Source organism: Solenopsis invicta, chromosome 11 (genome assembly GCF_016802725.1).
Source record: "Solenopsis invicta isolate M01_SB chromosome 11, UNIL_Sinv_3.0, whole genome shotgun sequence".
NCBI classification, from domain to species: Eukaryota; Metazoa; Arthropoda; class Insecta; order Hymenoptera; family Formicidae; genus Solenopsis; species Solenopsis invicta.
This window is the reverse complement of record NC_052674.1, coordinates 3,342,137-3,366,547: the sequence shown is the minus strand read 5'-3', so window position 1 is coordinate 3,366,547 and position 24,411 is coordinate 3,342,137. Positions and strand designations below refer to the sequence as shown.

The 24,411-nt window shown below is 29.8% G+C and overlaps 1 protein-coding gene across 5 annotated transcripts in view; it reads left to right on the top strand.

The window, feature by feature from the left end:
- The first annotated feature begins 1,127 nt into the window (after positions 1-1,127).
- The window catches only part of LOC105194098 (heterogeneous nuclear ribonucleoprotein 27C), a 50,549-nt gene continuing 27,265 nt past the window's right edge, over positions 1,128-24,411 (top strand). For 2 of the 5 annotated variants that reach the window (XM_039455123.1, XM_039455122.1), the window contains exons 1-7: positions 1,128-1,313; positions 3,035-3,242; positions 4,467-4,653; positions 8,251-8,333; positions 8,983-9,373; positions 11,421-11,621; positions 15,931-16,086. In XM_039455123.1, the coding sequence (XP_039311057.1) occupies positions 1,276-1,313; positions 3,035-3,242; positions 4,467-4,653; positions 8,251-8,333; positions 8,983-9,373; positions 11,421-11,621; positions 15,931-16,086 (1,264 nt within the window). In that variant the 5' untranslated portion in view covers positions 1,128-1,275. The remainder of the gene's footprint in view (positions 1,314-3,034; positions 3,243-4,466; positions 4,654-8,250; positions 8,334-8,982; positions 9,374-11,420; positions 11,622-15,930; positions 16,087-24,411) is intronic. The other 3 variants (XM_039455124.1, XM_039455125.1, XM_026130803.2) reach the window with 3 other exon arrangements.

The following is a 24,411-nucleotide window of genomic DNA, read 5'->3' as shown; positions in this document are numbered from 1 at the left end:
TTCCGTTTCCAATAGATAAATTGTTGCATGCAAACGTGATAAATAGCGGCGAACAGCTGCAAATAAAGCAAGAATATCGCACAAAATAGATATGTTGCACACTGCGATTGTTTTCTCTCGCAGGGCCGTACATAAAGAAGGGAATACAAATTCCTGGGCAATTTGAGTTGGTTGTTTTTCGATCTTGACTTGAGTCACTGATTGGTTGATGACATTTTAAGGTGGTGCTAAAGATGATCATAAATATATGAACGAATTATGAATTTCAAGACGTCTTAAGAAAGTATTCATAATAAATTCTTATTTCAAGATTATCTTAAGTAATATCTTAAGATTTTATAGCTCTGTGACCAGTGTTTGTAACACATTTTCACCGTTGGAAGTTGAATTACTAGAAACCAGTTTAAGTAAGTTAATTATATATATTTTTTAAATTAAGTTAAAGTTAATTCCTTATAAAATTAATTTAGTTACATTAAAAGTTACATAAATTAAAACCTATAGTTTTTAACTAGTTATAACTAGTTAAAAGTTACGTTAAGAATAAATTAAGTTAAATTAAAAGTTAATTCTGAAAAGCATTATTCATATATATTAAATTAGAAATTTGTAAGTTTTTAAATTTGATTACTCAAAACAATTATATTAATCGTGTTAAATAAACTTAATATTTCTAACAATTCTAACCAGTCTTGTAGTACTTTGGTCAATTCTAAAAATTAGAAAAAATAGAAAGTAAATTAAACTAAATTAAAAGTTGAGCTACATTGGTGCGCAAATGTACCTAAGCTAATCATGAGTTTAGTTGAAGTTGTTCGGTGGGCCCAGGCGACGACGGCCCTGGTAACCACAGTTTAACCAGTTACGATACACTACTCTTTCCAATGTCACGAATTTGCAATGCGCATGAACGGTTTATACTACGGAAAAGATGGTTGCACCAATGCGGTGTTCAGTTGAGATACGCTAATGCGTCCGCACCAATCACGCGCTGCGAAGCCCTATTCACAAAATCACGTGACTTGAATTGCCTACATGGCGAAGGTGCTGACGTTCGGTGTCGCAACTGGCTAAACTGTATCGTAGCCCTGACGCTGATTCGACCCGCGTTGTCAGGCGGAAGTGACGTCTGTCGCTTCGTTACGTTTACATTTGTTCCCGACGTCGCGTTGTATGAGGTGCGGAGCCATTACCCTCGTCCGCTAAAAGCATCGTGCCATATTCCCACTCGCGCCCTGAAATTGACCGCGTTCTCGTAGTTTTAAGTGAAATATTATGAGAGTGAAGACCGAAATGGATGACGACGAAAAGGGGTGAGTGAAAGTCCGGGAGGCCGGTATCGGGGGAGCGGTGTCGCGTCCCCCTCGCCGTCCTTCACGCGCAGAATTATTCGGCGGGGCCATCATCTTTCCCGTTGCCACCGTCGCCGCCACCGCTGTTGCCGCCGCCGCCGCCGATCGCGATTTGATCGCGTCGCGAGAACGATTTTTCGTTCCCGGAATCGGTACTGTTCTCGCATTCCACGAATCCTGTCCCGCGACTACGTGGACCGTCGTCGATGCGCGTATCCCGACATGCTGGCGACATTCTCTCTTGGCTTTTTCCTTTTTCTTTTTGCTGGCGACGGCCAGGACGCTTCGACTCCTCGCTCGGGAAGCTCGCCGGTCGCTGTTTGCCGCGCGTTAGCGCCGTTTGGCTCCCACGCTCGCGATATTTTTTAGGAAAAATACTGGATCTCTTCCCCCTCCTGCTCCGCCTTTCCCCGCGCCGTCGTTCGCCGCCCGCGCATTCTTTTAAGGCAGCACACCGAGAGCGGCGAAAGCGTTCGCGTCCTTAGACGACTGCTGGTCTCTCTATTTTTACGCTCCAATTCCCGACCGGAGCCGTTCGGCGGACTTGGCTGGAAGATCCTCGGCGCCTCTGTGCCGGTCGAGCATACGCGGAATAATTGATAACGCGCGAATATAAACGATACAGTCGGAATGGCGTGTTTTTAGAAACGGCGGCAAAAAGGGAATGGCGTTATAGATATCGGTTGATTTCGATATTCGGCGAGCGAATTTCGCTGGCGCCAGTAGCTGCCGGGCATATTTACACTTTCATATGACTCAGTACGTTCTTTTTGAGATTAGTACTCCATTTTCTCGAAACTCGGATGTTGGAGGCAACGCCGAAAGACTAAGCGCTAAAATATCTTCTGAATGCAGGACGTAACATTACGTTTATTATTATTCGTAAATATTTATGTTGTATACGTGTCATGTTATTCTCTTTTCACGAGTCAAATCATTTGTAGGTTTGCTCTTTTTCCACCTGGATTCCTCTTTTTCTTTTTGCATTAGAGAGAAAAAAAAAGGAAAGATAAATCTTGTGAGAAGTTCAGTTTTCCAGAGTTTGAAAAAAGAATTTCTTATGAAAAAAGATACAAGATTGTCGCTGTTTTGACAGAATTTGTACATTTATGAGATGGACACGCACTTTTATAAATAAATCTATGGATATTTATATTTATGGAATATATAATTATTCTGTTTATTATGTTGTGCAATGTTAATTAATATATTAAAATAATTTGATACGCTTATAGAGAACATATATTTGTTACATTAATATTATATTGTTATAATATCAGATTGAATAAAAACAGATCGTTTAACTGTATGACTCATGTTGGAATATCACCAAGTATTTTTCCTGTAAAGATAAGCATTTAAGTAGATTCAAGAACAATGAACATGTATTATGTATCATATATAACCCACATATATATTTTTTAAATGTATGTAGCACATCAAATAAATTTATATATTCACAGCACTTAAAAAAATAATCTTAAAATAATAAGGATTAAATAGCGTATAAATTGCATATTTACAAAGCAATTGAAGAAAAATAACAGGTCAAAAAACAAATAAACTAGGGTGTAATTTTTAATGATAAAAATTATTTCCAATTATATAATATAATATACTGTATGGATAATTTTTTATTTAATTATGTAATATACTGTATAGATGATTTTTATTTTGTTCAGAAAATTGTTCGTTGGTGGATTATCATGGGAAACAACCCAAGAAAATCTCCAACGTTACTTTGGCCGCTACGGCGAGGTCATCGATTGCGTCGTTATGAAAAACAGCGAATCCGGGCGCAGTCGTGGATTTGGATTTGTAACATTCAGCGATCCTGCGAATGTTTCTTTAGTCCTTCAAAATGGTCCCCACCAACTTGATGGACGTACGGTATGTACCTTTATACTTATTGTAAATAAGATTGCAGAGACTTACTTAGATAAATTGCAGAAAATTACATTTTTGATGTAACATTTAAGTGATGTTACATTTATATATGTATTAGTTTGATTCCCAAGACAGTAATGTTGTACTCTTCTATCAAAATCTTTCAATTTTTTAAATTTAAACTTTAGTTTAGGACTGTATTTTAAGATCGATAAAATAGTTAGTGCATTGTTTACAGACATGGGAAATATATATAAAATTTACTCAGAAAGTATTATTTTTGATATCAATATCCGCTTTGACCAAAAAAGGCTTATTTATCTTTTATGTGTTTTAATATATGTGTGATTGTGGTAGAGTTTGTGTTTATTGTCTGTACCAAAGATTCAGGTGCAGATCTGATCAGATTTATTGGATTTTATTAAGTTGCTTCTTTGAAGGCAGTGGTACATTATCAAAAGTATCTTGCCATAAAACTGCTCTAAAGGGAGTTGAAAGCAACTGGAGAGGATTTTTAAAACTGCAGATTCTGTATATCTATGTAAATTATTTTTCTGCTGCACAAAAATATGCTGAAGAGTCACCACATTTTTGATAAGAGACGAAGGGTCAAGAATAAGAATAAGAATTTGTTTTATTTTTTTTTAAATAAAAAAAATTGATTACGAATAATTGGCTATAGAGAGTTAGCAATTTAAGTGACCCACAAACATTTTTTCTCTAAAAATTAAGTATTAATTTATAAAAAGCTTCTTTATACATTTTGGTTGTACTTGTACCCATTTTCAGTGTACAAAGTAAGGTGCTGATCTGCAATTTGTGTGCAATTAGTAAAGGAGAGTACTACTCTATATTCCAGTAATAAAATTACATTGTCCAACACAGTTTCAAAACTGAATGGGATTCAGCGACTGTGTGTATTTCCAAGTGATTTAGTTAAATCATATCTTTAAATAGAAAATAATGGTAGATGTATGCTAATAATCTCATGTTAAAACTCGCAAATGCATCATATTACAATAAATTAATAAATTTTTTTTAAATTAATTTAAAAATTAAATATGGAATGATAACTGGAATTAAATCTGTCAATTATGTATTAATTATTCTTATATAAAATAATATTTCACTTATATTTAATAATGTTTTACTTTTATAAAATTTAGGATTGATACTAATTATTACATGAGTAAAAGTTATATGAAATATATCTTGTTGATGTTACAGATTGATCCAAAACCATGCAATCCACGCACTCTTCAAAAGCCAAAACGCAGCGGTGGCTTCCCGAAAGTTTTTCTTGGTGGCTTGCCAAGTAATGTGACGGAGACTGACTTAAGATCTTATTTCACTCGTTTTGGTAAAGTCATGGAAGTAGTCATAATGTATGATCAGGAGAAGAAGAAATCAAGAGGTGAGTGCGAGTTGATTTTTATATTGAGATTTATTCTTTGATGCATTATGTTTAATGGTTTTCACAACATTTTTATAAGATATTTTTATTAATATTGCTTATATTTAATTATATCTTGTTCTTTCTCCGTTAACAGAAAAAGAGTTACATGTTTTTTATGATTTGCTAGCTTTATAATAATTTTTATATTATATATGTTAATAAATTTCGAAAATAAATAATGGAAACTATTGAATGATGCATCAAAATGATAGAATAAATTACATTTTTATTATGATCATCAGTCAGAATTTTTGAATATTTTTATTTTATTATAAATGTACGAGAATAAAAGGAAAAAGTTAAATGTCTTATTGGTATTGAAAATAATTTTATAAAAGTAAATATTTGGATCAAAAATTCTGATGATTACGACACATCCATTATTCATGTACAATAAAAATTGATGTATGATGCATTAGAATTAATAATTTTTATTGTATTTTTAATCTAATACAGTTTCTATTAATTAAGACTTTAAACAATTATATTTAAATTTATCTAATATTGCGCAATTATGATAGCTTGATTTATCTCTTGTAATAATATTTTACTTGTAGTAATATTTCGCTTTTTTCATTCTTATATATTGCGATATTTAACATTAAATTAAATTCAGTTGTTTATAAATAATGCGTTTTTGGCTAAGTTTTATTAAGTATATAAGATTGTCAGATTATACTGTAAATCATACATAGCTTAAGTTTGCTATGTAACAAGGAAAAAATCTTACAAGTTCCAAATTTTTTCACTAGGTATTATCTATTAGATATCTTATTGAATAACTCGTTTATGTAATTTTTTATCCATAATTATGTATTTTCTGTCCATAATTATATAATCTTATTTATAAATTTATATAAAAATTACTTTGTAAAACGAATAATAACGTATGTTATTTTAGAAAAAATTAATAATATTAAATTAAGTAACGATTAAATATTAAGTTTGAACCTATTGGCTAAGCATTATTATTATTTTTAATTAAATATTCTTAATTAAAATAAGGTGACTAGTATTTAGTAAATATAATTAGATACAAGCATTTCTAAATTATTTTGAAATATTTAGGTTGACGATGAGAGAGGACTTTTAGATAATATAATCATTTAAATAAATAAATAAATAAATAAATAATTTAAATAGATTAAACAATTTTTAGATGATTCCGTCCAATTTAAACACAAAATATTTATTATATATTCTAGATAAATCTAGATTATATATGTGTATAGAAACATTAATAATTTATAATCGCCAATTACGTTGTGATATTAATCAAGATAAGAAATAAATAATTTAATTGTTGCATTCACAAGAAGCCAATACTGTAATGTCTGTTTTCACCAATATAGATTTATTTTAATTTCGATTTAACTTTATTCTTTTTAAAGTAGAGATATGTTTTGGACTGATAATGTAACAACACGATGATAAGAAGGCATTCTTCGGTCGTGGCTAGATCTTAGTGCCTATATTTATTTGTGTGATTTTATATACTTCTGAATTTGAAGAAGTATATAAAATCACACGAATAAATATAGGCACTAAGATCTAGCTACGATCGAAGAAGGTCTTTTTATCATCATTGTGTTTATTCTTTTTCTAATTTTTAGAACTAAGAAAAAATAAAGTTAATCCGAAATAAAGTTAATCTGCATTAGTAGAAATGGATATAAGGCTTTGTGCTTACATCTGTACATCAGAATAAAGTATTCTATTTCTATTAAGAAGTTTTTTAAGGCTTCTGCTGAATTGATTGCCAAATCTGCATTGATAGTGACTATTTGATTTAAAATGTTGGAAGTTTGAAAAAAGAATTATATTCCGTGTATCGACACACGCACACATACACGCGCGTGCGCGCGCACGCATACACACACACACACACACACACACACACACACACACATGCGCGCGCACAATGTGTATCTAAAAATGACATGTCAAAAAACTAAATTATTCTTGCAATGTACAGCGTTATTATTTCAGTACAACGTTTTTATATTTGAAATAATTGTCATGGTGTTAAAATGTACCGAACATTCTTATTTTGATACAATTCTATACGTAAAAGTAAATATTTATTTTAATTCAGCTTTCAAACACCTTGTTTTCATCCTTGATTAGATACATTTCAATTCGATATACGTAAGTTATTTATAAATAACATAAACAAAAGAAAAGTTTTAGATATATTTCATAAGTTTGATTGATTATAAATGGTGTTTTATTGAAAAAATTTTTTATTTTAATACACGTTGCAAGAATTTTCAACTGTGTTCTCTCGTGTGTAATATTAATCCAAGTTGGCTGCGGTGGATAAATAGTATTCTTAAAATCAGCTATTTATATTGAAATTGTAAAACATACAAATTGCAGGATAAAAAATAATTTTTCAATTTTATAAAACTGCTTGAAACAAATTTTTATTATTTAATAATATTTAATAATATTTATCTCATTTGTATTATAATGTATCATGTAATTTTTATTTCATATTATACTTAAGATTTATATATATAGATTTATATACTTATAGAATACTTATAAACATGTAGAAATACAGATAGGCTGATGTGCATGATTACTGTGAATCTTATAAAATTTTAAGTTTAAATCTTATCACTATTAAAATTGTTATCATAAAATTATTTGCGGTTTAGTAAAACTTTTAGATAATATAATCATCTAAATAAATAAATCATCTAAATAGATATGTCACAATTTTTAGATGATTCCATTCATTTTAAACGTAAAATATTATATTCTAGATATATCTAGATTATATATAGAAATTTAAAAAATACAATTACAATTGCGTAGTATTGGTATTATTCATAAATAAGAAAAACGAATAATTATATATATATATATATATATGTATGTATATATAAATATTAAACATATACAAATAATAATATAAATATTAATTATTAATAAAATAGTGAATATATGGGTAATTTTTAAACATAAATAAATTGATTTTTATATATTATTTTGTGATATTTTACATGTTTAAATTTTTCAAAAAGTATTTATTAAAAATCACAAATGAAACTATTTAATAAATCTGCGCCAGGAGAGATGTGCTCAGCCAATAGTCATGGCACAATAATTTCACTTTTTCCTAGTCTCTGTTACTTACCTTTTAACATATGTGTATATGATTTTTTCATTTGAAGAAACTTGTACATTAAATGGATTAGTAGCGTTCCAATGGACTGTAAAATATTAATTTTGATTTATTAAATCTTATTATATCATAATACATAGATTATCACAATATATTGATATACATGAACTGCTGAATTTACATTGCGCAATATAAAAGTTATTTTATTAATTTATTAATGTAAATGATAAAATTTATTATCTAATAAGTATTATTATAAGACTGGATGTTGGTAATTGTATTTTTTTTTTTTAGTTTTGATTATACGCATATTTTGCGCGTAATTATATTGTAGAAACTGCTTTCTTGTATTATTGTGCATTGTGCGAGCATTTTTGATTATATTCTCTCACATTTGGATTCGGCTTTCTCTTCCACGACAGGATTCGGCTTTCTCAGCTTTGAGGATGAAGAAGCTGTGGACCGATGTGTCGCGGAACATTTTGTCAACCTGAATGGAAAGCAGGTATAGCTAGTTCAAACAATACATCATCGTGTAACTAAACTGTGTGGCCTTATCTCCCCCCTCTAAAAAAAATAAAAAATAAAATATAAGTATATATTAATATTGTTCCCCGTTTAAGGCTCTATTATATAAGAATTTTAGTCACATATTAATACAAACATTGATGTATATTCCAAAAACTGTACATATAATTGAGGATAGAATTGAATTTTATAATTAGAATAGTATTAAGTGTAAAATATTTTAAATATTATATAAGTATTTTATAAAATATGTTAATTTACAATATAAGTCCAATTAATGATTCTATTTTATAATGAGAGTCTTGTTTGTTAACATTATCCTAAAATATCTTACAATTATCTTAAATCTAATATATATAATTAGAGTTAAATGTTGTATAAAATATTTAACTTATATATAAAAATAAGGTAGCACAAGCGTTAGTACAGACTATAAAATTAATTAACGATAGCCACTTGTTAGTCTAAAATGTAAAGTAATTTGTAAAGATAGTTATAAATGATAGTAATGTAAATTCCTATAATTTTTTTTCTAAAATTTATTTGACATTAATTCGAAACATTATTAATTTTGTTGGAAAAGAAGGAAATTTATAATACATTTGTGTGATATTTATTCATTTCAGGTTGAGATTAAAAGAGCCGAACCACGGGACTCATCAAGCAAAATGAACGATAGTCATCAGGGTCAATGGGGCCCACCTCAACAAGGTGGTCCGCCGATGGGAATGGCCGGAAATATGGGGCCTATGGGTGGACCGAACGGGCAGATGGGTGGACCTATGATGGGAGGACCCATGGGACCGCCTGGTAATATGATGCAACAATACCAGGGTTGGGGTACCAGTCCTCAAACTGGTGGATACGCAGGATACAGCACCCAGTATAATGCTCAAGGCTGGGGTGCACCACCAGGACCACCACAACAGCAGCAAATTCCGCCGCCGCCGCCGCATCAATGGGGTAGCAGCTATAACGTTCAACCAGCTGCAGCTACTCAGGGCTACGGAAGCTATGGTGAGTTCAAATATAATTGAAATATAATTCCAGAAGATTACACATTTTCATCTTCCGTTTAGCAAATATTAATCAAAATTTTAATTCAATGAATTATAATGGAATATGAGATAATTTTAATGTAATTTAACACACTTTGTCCAATATTAATAGTATACAACTTACTGACTGTACTGAAGTAATTTTAGAAAATTAAATTTTCTAAATGTAAATTTAAAAAATTTATATATAAAAAAATTTTTTTATTTTTTCTTGCATTTATATCATTGATGTAAAATATTAACATTAATTATAGCTGATATTTCATCAGCAAAATTAAAGATTTTTAGGAAAATTTATTATTAAATAGAAATTGACAGTATGACTGAGTGGATTACTGTATCGTATTATACAGGGTACATGATGGTGAACGACGTTGATATCGCATACAATTGCATACTAGAGAAATAAAATTTGCAAAAATATTGCTGAGATACAGTTAGATCGCTATACATTGGAAAGTATTTAATCTGAACAATTTTTCTAAAATTGATAGTTTTAACAAATATCAACTTCGTTTATACCATATTTTAGGTAGCGATAAAATTTTACTTAATATAACTTTTATCCTGCTCCTATCCTCTTCCATCCTGCTTAGAGAGGTTAGAAGAAGAAATAAAAAGATAAGAACATGAGAAATCTACAATTCATACAATTATAGTACGAACTTGTAATACTTTTACCATACGATCTATTTGCCCCCTGGAGGTTTTAGAAAGAATAAGAAAAAAAATATAACAGGTTTGATGCAAAAAAAAATTGAAATATAAAGAGTAATTATGTCAGCCCAGACTCATGTGTTTATTATTATTATTGTATAACGAGCAGATTATACAACTTTAACATAATGCCTAAAGAGAAAATGTTATCTTCATAAATATTCTTAGAAATAACTTTTCTTAGCTCTTAATTTTTCTTAAAGTTAGTTAGAGATTACTTTTAGACCCGTGTCATTGCTATATACGTAATTAACGAGCTTGCGACTGTTTAATGTTTGATTGGCCAGCTTTAGATCTTTATATTTCAAAAACTATTGTTTATAATAAAAAGTTACAAATAACTATTTTACTCAATTTTTTGAAAACTTTTTTACTATAGTAATTGATTCTCGAATTTGGGATTTTGTATATATAAATTATAATATATATATTATATTAAATATTTGTAAATATAAATTATATATATATATATATATATATATATAATTTTTGCATAATAATAATTATTATATTATAATAACTATATAAAACATGCAAATATAATTACGATTTAACTTTGATATCTCAAGTATCCTGAGCAAACTCTAACACTTGGTTTGGGTTGACATAATATATATCTCAAATATATACGTCAAAATATTGGACCTCATAATCTTATCTATAGAGTTTATGCTTGATTCTCTTCAAATTTAATCCTTCTCATATCTTTTCTTTTATTGAAATTTACTTGCCTGTTTTCAGATTTCACTAAAATATTCTTGTTTTACTTATCTATAACACTAGATCACCTTAAAGCATTTATTGCTATATTAAAAATAGTATGCTATCTCTAATATGCTTAGAGATAACGAGTACTAACATTGGGTATGATAACATGTCACATGCTTATATTTCATGATAACAAGTGTCACATTTATGTATTATAAAATAGAAAAGTTATCTATATCTTTTGTAATCTATATTGTTATATACACACATATACATATTTAATAATATTTTGTACAAGAGCAATTTTTGTATAGAATTACTGTCACCGCCTATCTATTGCTTTCTTTTTATTTTTATTTTTCTTCTTCTAATTGCTCTTCTTCTATATCTATTTATTAGGAGAACCAAGCATGAATGTTGAAGTTGCCGAAGAGGCATTCTTAAATAACAGAAGAAGTAGAGACATCTTTATATTTGTACAAATAGAGAAAAATAATAGTAATATAAATTAAACAGAAAAATATGAGGTGAGCTATGACATGCGGTCGGTGACACGTGTTTTGTGTGGTTGATGATCGCAGGTGGGCCGGCGGCGGCCGCTTCAGGGGGCTACGGGCCCACGGCGGGTACTGGCGGGGCTGCGGGAGGCGGGCCTGGGGGCTCCTGGAGCTCCTGGAACATGCCACAGAATGGGCCTCCTCCTGGGACCCAGCCCCCACCCCAGCCCCCTCAGCCCAACTCCTCGCAGCCCAACTCCAACTCGAACCCCTCTGGCCCGCAGGGTGAGTCTTCAAGCTCAAGTCAAACAAACTTTCCTCTTTCCACCCTTTGGCATCGCATTTAGTTCCATTCTGACCTAATTCTGCGCCTAGCTACAGCAACGTAATTTCTTATATCAGCTTGATTTTAGTTTTAGTGGTCGGGAGAATTAACTCTTTGAGTACGCAGCGCTTAGAAGCCGAACGTTCTGTGTGGATGTACTTACTGTTTACAGTAGTGATGGCTATAGTTGGAATATATGTACATCAGATAATTTTTTTATGGTGGAATTATAAAGGAGACATTGTCAACTATATATAAATCCATAACCACGCTGTGACTTCCATTAAATACATATATGACCCTACGCCAATGATTTTCGTCAGATGCATACATGAATTTATAGATTGATGAGTTTTGCTAAATGTGTATATAGATTCATTGTACTCAAAGGGTTGATGCTTTCAACATCGGAATATTTGTCATTTTCTTTTTGTTTATGCTGTAACTTCCTGCACAAACTTCCTCCAATTCTCATAACTTCTGTTAATTGTGATATTTTATCTGAAAGTATATATACATATATATATATATATATATATATATATATATATATATATATATACACACACACACACTAACAATTGGATTAGCAATTTAACAATAGTAAGATAAATAAGCGCGGTGAATCTGTATAACATTGCGTTTACATTAACATTTTTATGTCTTATTTTGTAAGATTGTACAATTTTAACAGTAACTACTAAAAGAAAATAAAAATGGTTGAAATATATTTGTACAGAAATTTATATAAGCATGTATATTTTCTAATAAAAAAATTACATTAACACATTATGCTTGAGTTTCTAATAATAATTATTACATGGAAGATTGGATACATTGACGCACGACATAACTGTGATGGAGGTTGAAGGAAGTAGAATAAAATTTGCATTATATTCACACAACGAGCGTATAGAGTTCACCTTTTTTTATTTGAGATGCAATTTTATATCATCGAGAGATCTTTTATATATATATGTACATGTGTGTGTGTGTGTATGTATGTATGTTATATCATTTATATTTTTTATAGATATAAATTTTGCATATATTTATGTATGTATATGCAAAAGTAGAAAATGGCATATAGATACTAGCTTCTGCTTGAAGTTGAATTGAGTAGGGATAATAGATATAGTCATATGTTCGTTGCATATTGTTCACTTTATGGATCGAAAGTAATGCTTGCTGTACGCTTGACGCACTGCCGCTCGTCCAACTATTTTATTCCCATCATATCTGCTTTATTATCTTATGTTTTATTCGCTACACGATGTTCTAGATTACGCCTCGAGCATTAGAAAACGGTTATTTCTGAACGGTAATGTTAAATTACAATTTTTTTTTTTTTTTTATTTAAATAGATCCTATCCCGGATATATTCCATTCCTCTGCAATTTTTTAATTATATTTTATAAGTATGTCTTTTCCGAATATGCCTTTTGCGCTTAACTTTTTACATGTAGATTCTCGAAAAGCATGTACCCTGCCAGTACCCATTTATTGGGTTATTTAATCACATTTATAGTTGAAAGTTATATATTCATATATATTGCATAGACTATTCTACGTAATAGATTTAGAATAGATTCTCAAATGATATTTTTGTCTCAAGATCTGAGAGCATATGTTATAATTTATAAAATATAATTTATAAAATATAATTTATAAAATAGAAATAATCACAAATAAAAGTTAAAAAAGCTAAAAGTTAAAAAAAATTAACATTTTATGATTATTTGTGATGCAGAATAATAATAATATAATATTCTGTATTCTGCCCTGTTTCCTTTTATCACCTGTATGACTAATGACGAATTAATGTCTTCTTTATTTACAATAACGAATATAATTTATCTCAGGAAACGTAAACGCTGAAAGTAATCACACATCAATAGTAATGAGCTATTTATAAGCTATAAAAATTTAAAAAGAAAATAAAAGTTGTACAACTGACATCAATTCGTCTTTAAGATCCTGAGATCAGTACAATATTTTCAATATTTTTGCTTGTGTGTAATAAATTTATGTCTACCTAGTGCTTTTTTATTGTTAATTTACACAATTTGCATTTAATTGTAACTGTAATGAAACCTGCAATTGATATAAATCTTTTATTTGAAATGTGTTATTGGTATATATAAATATTTTTACAATATTTATTATTTTTATAATCTATAAATTAAGAATACAAATGTAGTATGAGACATTTAGATATTCAAAAAGTGACTTATTGACAGCTAAAATGATTTGTTTACGTAGTTATTATGCTAATTTGTAATAGGTTTTTTGATATTAAATGCATGATTATACAGCAGTTATACATCTTTAGCGTACATGATTTATTATTTTAGAAAATTATATCTTTTTAACAAGATTTATATATTTTATAAGTTGCTTGGAAAATTTTTAATATAGTTATAATTAAGTTATAATTTATTATTATGTAGTATCTAAATTTCTTATATAAAAGTCGATATTGAAAGGTAAATTAATCATATGTGTGAATCAATATGTGAATACTGATCTCATTATCTTGACGTTGTGTAGCTAATTTAAATGTATGAATTATAAAACTAGTGTTTTATAGGCAGATATTTGCAGAGTAAAATTTGTTTGCAGTACTTAAAGAATATATTAGTAAACAATAGAGGAGACCGAAGCGTACTGGCAGTTTTTTACAATTTCGACATTTGACATTTTAAATAATTATTATGATTAAATTGTATTAATATGATAGGGAAACCTTTCTTTACATTTTAATGTATAATTTCATGCTATAGTTTTTTTTTGTAATAAGTAAAATACGAACTTTCTGCATTGTAGTCAACTATTTATCTCTATAGAGTAAATTATCACGGTGTAAGTTTGTACGACGAACTTAAATCAAATTAATGAATATGAAATTAATGAAAAGTAATAGAAATAAAAAAATTGATCGCAAATATATTTTTATAAACGTTGTATCTTTCAAAATGATTTTGTAATGATCGAATCACAAAGTGTTGTTATAGGAAAAACAAATGTAAACTATTTTGAATGTAGCTTGTTTCAGTATAGAAATGTTAAATGTAAAGTGTTTTGTTAAAACTAAGTTGTAATTAAATGTTTACACTCTTTTTACTCGCACGTGAGCTGAGCTTGCCTTATATGTGTCAACATACTTCATTCCTAAATATACTTAATTTTAATCATTTTAATAAATTATTGTTATTGTGTTATTTAAAATAACATGTCATACAGTAACAGAAACTGTTAATTAATGATATGTAACTTCGATATATTTTCTCAAGCTGAAGAACATTAATATAAAATTTTGAAACGTTAAGAAATTTATTTGCCTCTTGAATCATTTTTTTTTTTAATTGTAATATTTGTACCATTTAAGTAAATGTGATTTGAAAATAGTATGTATATTATAAAAAAAGATATATATTTTGCGATAACTTTTTTATTGTTTTTTTGCCATAAATACATAAACAAAGTGCAATGTCAACTTGCTTCTTATGCCAACGAGTCTTGGTCTCCCCTATATGTTATTTTTTTTTTTTATTAAGTTTTACTTAAAAAAGATATATCTTTGTGATATCGTTATATGTATTTATAAAATTGTATACATATATAAAATATGTATATCTTTGATGTTTATTCACTTATATATTTTATATATACATATGTATGTATATTATATGTACAATTAAATATAATTTTTTCAAAAATTGAATAATGGAAAAGAATGATTAAGATTTTTTTTTAACAGAAAGCTATTATTACTGTTATGATGTTTTGTTGTATAAGCGATATAAAATAATGTTTTTATTATTTATCTAAAAAGTGCCAAAAATTTATCTTTGTCATATAGTGAAGATTTTTGATTATTTCTATTTTTCAATATTAAAAGAAATTTAAGAAATTAAAGTTAATAAATTTAAATGCAGAAAGTAAACATAGAAGATTTTGTGTATTTATATAGATTTTAATAGTATTATTTATATATAAAAGTAATAGTGTTGTATGTATATTGTTGTATATTAATTTCATTAAGTACTTAGATTTTTTTATATTTCAGTGTTTAAATAATAAAGTATGGAGAATGTGATGCGTTGTATAAATTGTATTAATTGTTAGTGAAGATAAATATCGTAAATAATTAGTTTTAGTACTTTTTTCAAGCACATGACGTTTAGCTTCACTTTCTTTACATTTTTTTTTACAACTTGTTGGAATGAGATGAGCGTAATGACTTAATATTGTATACAAATGTTGCAGGTGACATGTATTCGCGCCAAAATACCGGTTCAGGTGCGCCAGGATCCAGCAGCAGTTCGGCCAAGACTCCCGATTACACTGGGTATTCTGCGTACAGTAATTACGCTGATACTTCTTATCCTCAGCGTTCGTATCAGGGAGGAGAAAATAGCCAAGGTGGGTATGCTGCCAGCGCACCTAAACCCGGTCAGCAAGGCTTCGATTTTAAAGAGTGGCCCACCTCATGACCATTTTAATTGACTCCAGTTGGAGACTCGATGCGCTGAATGGCTTGGCCTTGCTCGTGGGTTATTTCTTCATATTCAAAATAAACGCGAACCATATGATTGTGACATCTGCGCTATGACATAAGACATTCCTTGTTGATTTACCTTTCTTACAGCATTAGGAATGCCATTTAGAGAAAGATATCTTTTAAGAAATTTGATATTACGCAACATATTTTTATAGAAAACTGCAAATTAGAGTTACAATTAGTTGCACAATATAAAATGGTTGCTAAAAAAAGCCACTAAGATTTGTAAGCAAAATCGAGTACAGAAAATGGAGTGTCTCTTGTTCATGCCAGCATGTCATTCGCGAGCGGTCGAATTCTTGTAAGCTAGATGAATGGTACCTCTAAAGAAGGTGTTTAGGCTTTTTTCAAATATTGCTTTCTTCACTGATCGCTCGCGAGACCGTGATTTTTTTGGATAAAAAAATAAATTTTAAATGTTAAATGTTAAACACGATAAATAAATCGACATTGTTAGGATACACACCCATGAGGCAAGTGAAGTTTGCATGGCACTGGGATGGACGAAAGGAAGCGCGATATCAAATTGTAAAAATATATAATGAGTTAAAAGAGATTTTAAGATGAAACTTCTAAGGCAAAATATAATAAACAAACAAGTGAAAGCGAGCGTAAAGAATCAGAAATGCTAATCATTTAATCGTTAATGGCATTTATTACGGAGGTGAATAAGTTTTCGTTCGAGAAGAATTCTCGGGACAAGCACAAAATTCGATACTTGTTCACTTCCACACCGTTAGCAGATACGGTGTATGTAATGCAGTTAAGAATACACGAAAAAAATATTTAAACTATGGTCTCTGATGGAAAGTCAGCGCGAGTGACTTGCACATTCGAGACACTCGTCCCTCCACGATTTTGTATTTATTAAAATAGTTGTTATACCGGATAATTAAAAAAAAAAGGAAAAATGATATAATGAGTAATTGACGAGATAATTAAGTAAGACGATCACACAGGCTGACTACAGAGAATAGTGTAAAATATATAGATCATTTTAATATGATATATGTATATCTATATAAATCTTTAACACACGGCAGGATGCAGTTTCTGCAGGCGTCTTTTTTTACTTTCATGTCATATCACTAGTAGTATCTTAAATACGTATTTTCCTCAGTTCCTTTTTCTTCTACTCTTTTTTTGTTTACGAATACTGATTCCTTAAATTAGTTTAGCGGCTGCTTTCCTATTCTTCCAACGATTTGGAAATGATATCAACGCGCGCGACAGGGAGGGAATAAGGAGAAAAAAATGACCGACAAACAATCACAAATATTTTTACAAATTGTATTATAAGAACTTAGTGTGTGGCCGTCGGACTGGCTTCTGTTCGACCATACTGTAATGCACGTGAAAACTGGTTTATTTTTTACCTCCGATTTATAATAACTATTAGGCACGTTTAAGGCTACGATTATTGTTACTATTACAATTAATTCTATATTATTACTATTGTATACATCTATTATTACTATTAATAAATTATCACTGTTCTTGCTATTGCTAATACTGCAAGTACTACAACTGCACTATTACTATTATTACACTATTATTACTGTCGACGATAATTATGAAATATGCGATGATGCTTATAAGTGTTTAAATTTTAGATCAGTAGAATGAGATCATTGATAGATAAGGTGGAGGGAGGGGTATATTGTAATCGTGTGGATATGTCTCGGTGGGGGATATTGACCTGAAAAGTTTACCTGATTAAATATATGACTTAATTGTATTTACTCTGTAGGATTTACCATAGATCTAAACGAGGAATATTTCGGAAGAGTGCTCTCCAAATGCTCATGTTTAATTACCGAGCGGGTCGCGTTGTGTCTTACTTTATCGATGAGAATGGCGAGTATTATGCTAATGTATAATTCACCAAGATAGACCTTATACCACACATAAAGGTGTAATTAATAGATTACGGTTACAGAATCCAACATTTTCGTTAAGCGTTATAAAATGCGATCTCATATAACGTAATTTAATATTGCCCATAATTTTTCTCCTTGTCCATCGACAGGGTAAGGCTTCATTGTATCTTAAGTGCAAGATCGACTGCTAATTTTATTTTTCTTCATACTCTTTCCATTATTCGTTTCGCCGTTCATGTCATTAATGCTTATTACGCATCCTGACAATAAAGTGTTAAATCGTGTTGCATTCAAAGGTGTAGAGAATAAGCCAATCTTTTCTTTTCTGCGATGGTATTTATTATCCTGTATTATCGATCAATTTCGATTGTATCGATTTCGAACTTAGAACCACTTTGCATTTTGTTAGAATTCTTATAGTAACTTCTTTCTCGCCTGCGACGAAATAATATATCGGGAAGAAAAAACCGGTGTCATACACGCTAAACGGATGAAAAGAAGCGAGTGCAATGTTAACAAAACGCGACTCGTGTGAACTTCTGGGATCAACGCAATAACACACTTAACTAAACACATAACGAAACAAAAATGCGACTAGAGAGCTCAATCAAACAACCAATTTTACATCCTAATTATTATGGTAATACAAAGGAAACACGTACAGAGAAACACACTCATGAACACATATTCTCTCATACACGTATATACACACACGCGCACTTTTACCTCTAAACGCGTATAAAAGAAGTAACTAATTAACTCTTTAGCTGCGATTGTTTTAAAATTCTCAACAAAAATACATCACAATTATGGAATATTATAATACAAATTTACTATATTTTAAGTCTTATATTTTAAAAATTAATATATTAAACAAAATCTCAGCGAAATAAAATTTAAATAGTGAAAATAAAGAACTATGAGCACCAAGGTAGATTTTAGTGTTATTAACATAATAATAAATAATATTCCATAAAGATAAAAAACCTATGTTGTATACATCAAAGATAATCAACGTCTCTTCTCTACAGGGCGATTAATTGTAATTATTTAGCATCTATCCATCTAATACATAAGTTACATAGTTAGAGAATAATTGAGTTTCACTGAGAAGTATTAGACTATCCAATATTTAAAAATTTATATATATATATATAATGATTTTATAAAGTTTAATAACAGGAAAGTGTTTCCATGATTATTTAAACTTTTATTTGTTTCTATCCAACTTGGATTAAGAACTTTGTAACAGAATCATGTATATATGTGATGTTTGCAACTAAAGAGTTAAATAGTTAATATATTATTGAACATTCAAACGATAAATTCGTAAGGAAAAAATATATAGATGAAAAAGTGATGAAATACACTATGGTTGTTCTAAATAGATAACGCGTTATTTAATATCTAACTTGCAAAGGAGGGAGCGTCAAATAATAGCGACGTGTTTTATCTACGGCTGTTTTTTACAACTTATTTTATAGAATAATACCGATAAATAACGATGCGGAATAAGAACCACTAGTATATCAATTATAATTATTACTACTAATATTGTATTCCTTACTATTATCGATTTTTAACTAAAGTTAAAGCGTGAATTTTAAAGTCTTAAGTGTACATGAGGTGTTAAGAAAAAGCGTTATTACATTTGATTTGTACAGAACACGTGAATATAATTGATGCGTTTGTTGAGGATTGGTATAAACGAGCTAATTGATTTATTATATTAACGAGTCTCAGACGGATAAAAATAAATTTAAATACTAGCGCGCGGAGACGGGGGAGGGAAAAAAAGAAAGGGTTACAAAGAATTAATGGCTGCCTTTGCCTCAACTATATGTACATACATATATTTTAGATTATGATACGGTGGTATAGTTGGAAGAGAAGCTATGTGCGAGGTGGCGCAAATGGAATTTTAAAACACAAAACGAAGGCAGGACTTGGAGGTTTTAGAGGGGGACTATTCGAATAATTGATTACTAATTATAACAGATAATATATTTATATTCAATGCAATATTATTAGTATTTTTAAATACAGAGATGACGCATCTAATTAATGTAATAGGTAGCATATATAGGGAAGATATACTTTGATTCTAGCCGTTGTTATACTACCTGCCTCGTTCGCGGTTTTCGCGAACTGTACGGCTTGCTCTCAGGGTTGTTGTTGTTCTCTTTTTTTATTATTGTTTCTTTGAGCTCTTTTTCCTCCCTGTCTTATGTTCATCTACTCCTACTGCTCCGAATCGCTCGTATTTATTTTGTTTTCGAAAGGGACATGCCGAAGAAGGTTCTATGTTCAGTACTGAAAAGTTTTTATTGCGATACTTTCGGCAATTAGACTGAGACACTCTTCATTTTTTTTTTTTTTTTTTTTTTATCAAACGCGTCTAAAAGTTATCTTTACATCTAACATCTGCTGAAGACTATTATATTTATTTTTATTAAATTATTCTACACGATAATCATGAATTAGAAAAACGGAGAGAGCGAACCAAATATTGTATATTGAAAGGATATTTTATTATGTATATATATATATATTTATTTTATATATATTGAATGTTGTTACCTTTTATATATATATATATATATATATATATATGAGACAAGATTCAAATAATAAATGCAATATATTATATTATTTAATTAATATCCTATTATATGTCTAAAACGCCTAAAAACAAAGAACAATTTGACCATTTGTTGCTACAGTTCACATAAATAACATATTGGCTCGAGAAGATGCTAAAGGGGAAAATAAAAAACTTGAAAAGTATACTGTAATGATTGAAACCTGAAATGATATAAACGGAAATGTTTTAATAAATAATAGTGATTGTAATAGGAAAAAATATAAAAAAAATAGAAAAAACGAGAAGAAAAATGAATAGAAAAAAAAAGACAAAAGAAATGATGGTAATAATGACATTGATGTTAATAGCAAAAATGTTAATAAAATTGTCATTACACGCTGGAAATGGTTTGAAAGATGGCTGAAGATGAGCCGGAACGTATTTATAATACATTGTAATTTGATAAACGATTGTTACTAATTTTATTTCTGTGCACCAAACAAGCAACTACGAGTAGCGCCTTACTCGTATTCGGCGCTTTACATTTACTTTTCTTTTGTTATGTTTATTTTCACGAGTTCTATTTTATATATTTTAAATGCTAATAAAATTATGTTTGACGAACTTCTTAAAATAGATCAAAATCTAACATTAGAAAGTCATTCTATAGAAAATTTTTCTGATTCTGCGACATAATAAAGAGACTAACAACTTTTCTACAACTACTCTTGACAATTTATAATCCACAGTGTCGTGCAATGTAACGCAGGAAATTGCGAAAAAATGTAAAAATAATCTGCAGTACTTAAAAGAATAAACAATACTACGAGAAATAATATTGAAAAATCCAATAATTTTGGTAGCAATCTTTAGAATTCCAAGCTTCAAACCACACAAAAGTGTTAATGAGAATTATTTTTCATCTTGCAATGGTAACTCATAAATAAAGATGTGTGGCAATTTAAATGTATCTTATGTTGCTCTAAATAACGCATATCTTTATTATCTAGACAGAAAATAACATTAATGTCAAATTAACCAATATGTTCTAGTATATTATGCATTGAATAAATTTATTTTACCGTGTATTAGTGGGAGGGGTATAATGCAACATATTGAATATTTAGCGAAATCCATAAGGTCCAAGGTTTGTTCTCTCCTTATAAGTAGAAATAAATATTGGAAATTACACCCTGAATTTGCTCGATTTTTGGCCTTTTAACTCTTGGAGCTTGATTTGTAAATATGAATTATTTATTTCTTATTAATTTTAATTAATATAATTAATTGAAGTTAATTGATTATTGATCATTGTAAAATAAAATTAGAATAAAAACGAGTATCCGTAGAATAATATTAATTTGTATAATATTTGTAATGTGCATCGTAATTATCAATAAATTCTACTAGCTGCTTTGATGCTGACTTATTGTCATGCTAATATAGTGGTGAATAGGAAGTCAAAATCGGTTTACCGGAAAACGGAAGCAATTGATAAAAAAAGAGCTATATGTATGTGTTATATTTTAATCAATTATATAATTAGATCATGTGAATCCTCAAAAAAATTAAACAATTTTAATTCTGCATCGTTATACATATCTAATTATTGGGACATTTACGTTAAAAGCCTTAAAAATAAGAAATACAGATAAAATTGATTAAAGCCGCGTCGATCAGTAATTGACGGTCAATCTTCCACTAATATATCTCGCTTTTTTTTATATCTGCAAATTCCTCTCTCCATTTTTTATGCGTTTGGATGATTATCGTGTTAAATTATTATTTTTTTAAACACACAGTCAATAGAGCGAAACGCAGCATAACGAAGGAAACTATAAATATTACAGCCACTAAGTTAAGCCGTTATTTTTTTCTCTATTAACTTAATTAGGTAATGCGTGAATTCATCCTTGTTCATCCTACAAGCGAATGCGTAGCATGCGAATTAGGGGGTTTTTTTTACCAGGCAAGTTAAGTATTTTGATATTTAAAGAAATGTCCTTAAATGTATAAATAATTCCGGGGACGTCGCGAAATGTCTGTTTTTAATGTTAAGCGCACGTTTTAGCGTCCCGCACACTAAAGACTGGTATAATTAAATATTACACTTAACTACTTATTACTCGTATCGTAATCTATCGTGAAAAACACTTTCTATTGATATAAATGATTTTTCCTGCCGTTTTTAATTATTAGTATATGTCTTAGTTGGTACGATGACATAATCATTGGCTATTGCATTTTCATCAAGCTATTGTTAATCCTTAAAATTACGAATATCGCGCAATTCCTCTTCTTTATTATTATTACTTTTGTTACAATTGCACCGAAATCTCCAACAAAATCGTTAGATAGGTAAGACCAATATATAGGGTGGGCATTTATTTGTTGATAAACCATGGGATTTATTAAGGAACGAACATCATAATGCAGCCGCGATAACGCATCGAATTAATAATTGAAGAAGGATATATTCTCAAACGATATAACGTATCGTTTCGTCACTGCCTGAGTCTACTCTTTGTCAAATCGATCTTACTACATATTGATATGTACATGGATTGCTGATCTGTTTGAAAGGAGATTTGAGATAATTAAAGCTTTGTTAAAACATATTGAGTCAAAACACCGAAAACGTTGAATGATTTGTCCAACGCATTCTGGACTAAAATTTTTATAAAAAATGTACAAAAGAAAAACGCAGAGGATTGGAACATCAGCAATCTATGTAATACATATCGATGTTTCGCTTCGTTTCAAACTATTGAACATCTGTCGACAAGTAACGGAACTTTCGTGAAGAACCAAAAAAAAGTAAAAATAAAAAAATAAATATCGATGTACGATTCCCCTCGGAAATCTCGATAGACCAAACCTCCCCATTAGCTTGCTTTTTCTTTAGCTATACTAAGACGATGCGTGAGAGTCAGATAATAAAGAAGAGGCCGCTGGTATATATTGTACTCAGGTAGTGTGATAATCGCCCACACGTGTTGGTGCGAGCATAAGGCAGTAAAAGAAAAAAAATAAATAAAATAATTTCAAATGGGACAAAGCTGATTAATATAAGAGATAAATGTGTTATACACACACGATATATTCTAAATTACGTTTACATAGAAGCAGTTAAGGCATTAAATTATAATTACAAAGTGATTTTCTCTCCTGCGAGTCTGATAGGACAAAATAATTATTGTCTTAAACGTATATAGTAATGCGAAAACAATGTAGGGATTTAAACAAGTGAGTTTTATATAAGGGAAATTCTAAAATATGTTTATGTTAAGGTTTGTGCAGCGGGCTGATATTTCATTGTTACAAGAGGAGAGAATGAGAAGGAGGAATCGACACCCGTTTTTTTTTTTAGCGGGACAAGTCACACGCAAACAGACTAGACTATCCACGATTTTTACACACACACACGCACACAATCCATTGATCCGAAAAATACACAGTATTGAGAAGAAATGAGTGTATCGGGAGAGTGATCAGCGATTTTTAACAAAAAAAACCACGAGTGCATTAGCAAATTCGGCAAGTTAGCTAGAAGATGAAACGAAATAAGTAAAATCCTATAAAACGTATAATTATTTTGATCATCGAATCTCAAGACACGTGATCGAGAGATTAATAGATTTTTAGATTTATTAGATTGCTTTGAGAGCCACTAATGCAAAAAAGAATATGAAATAATATGTACAGAGGGAGGGTTTTTAATT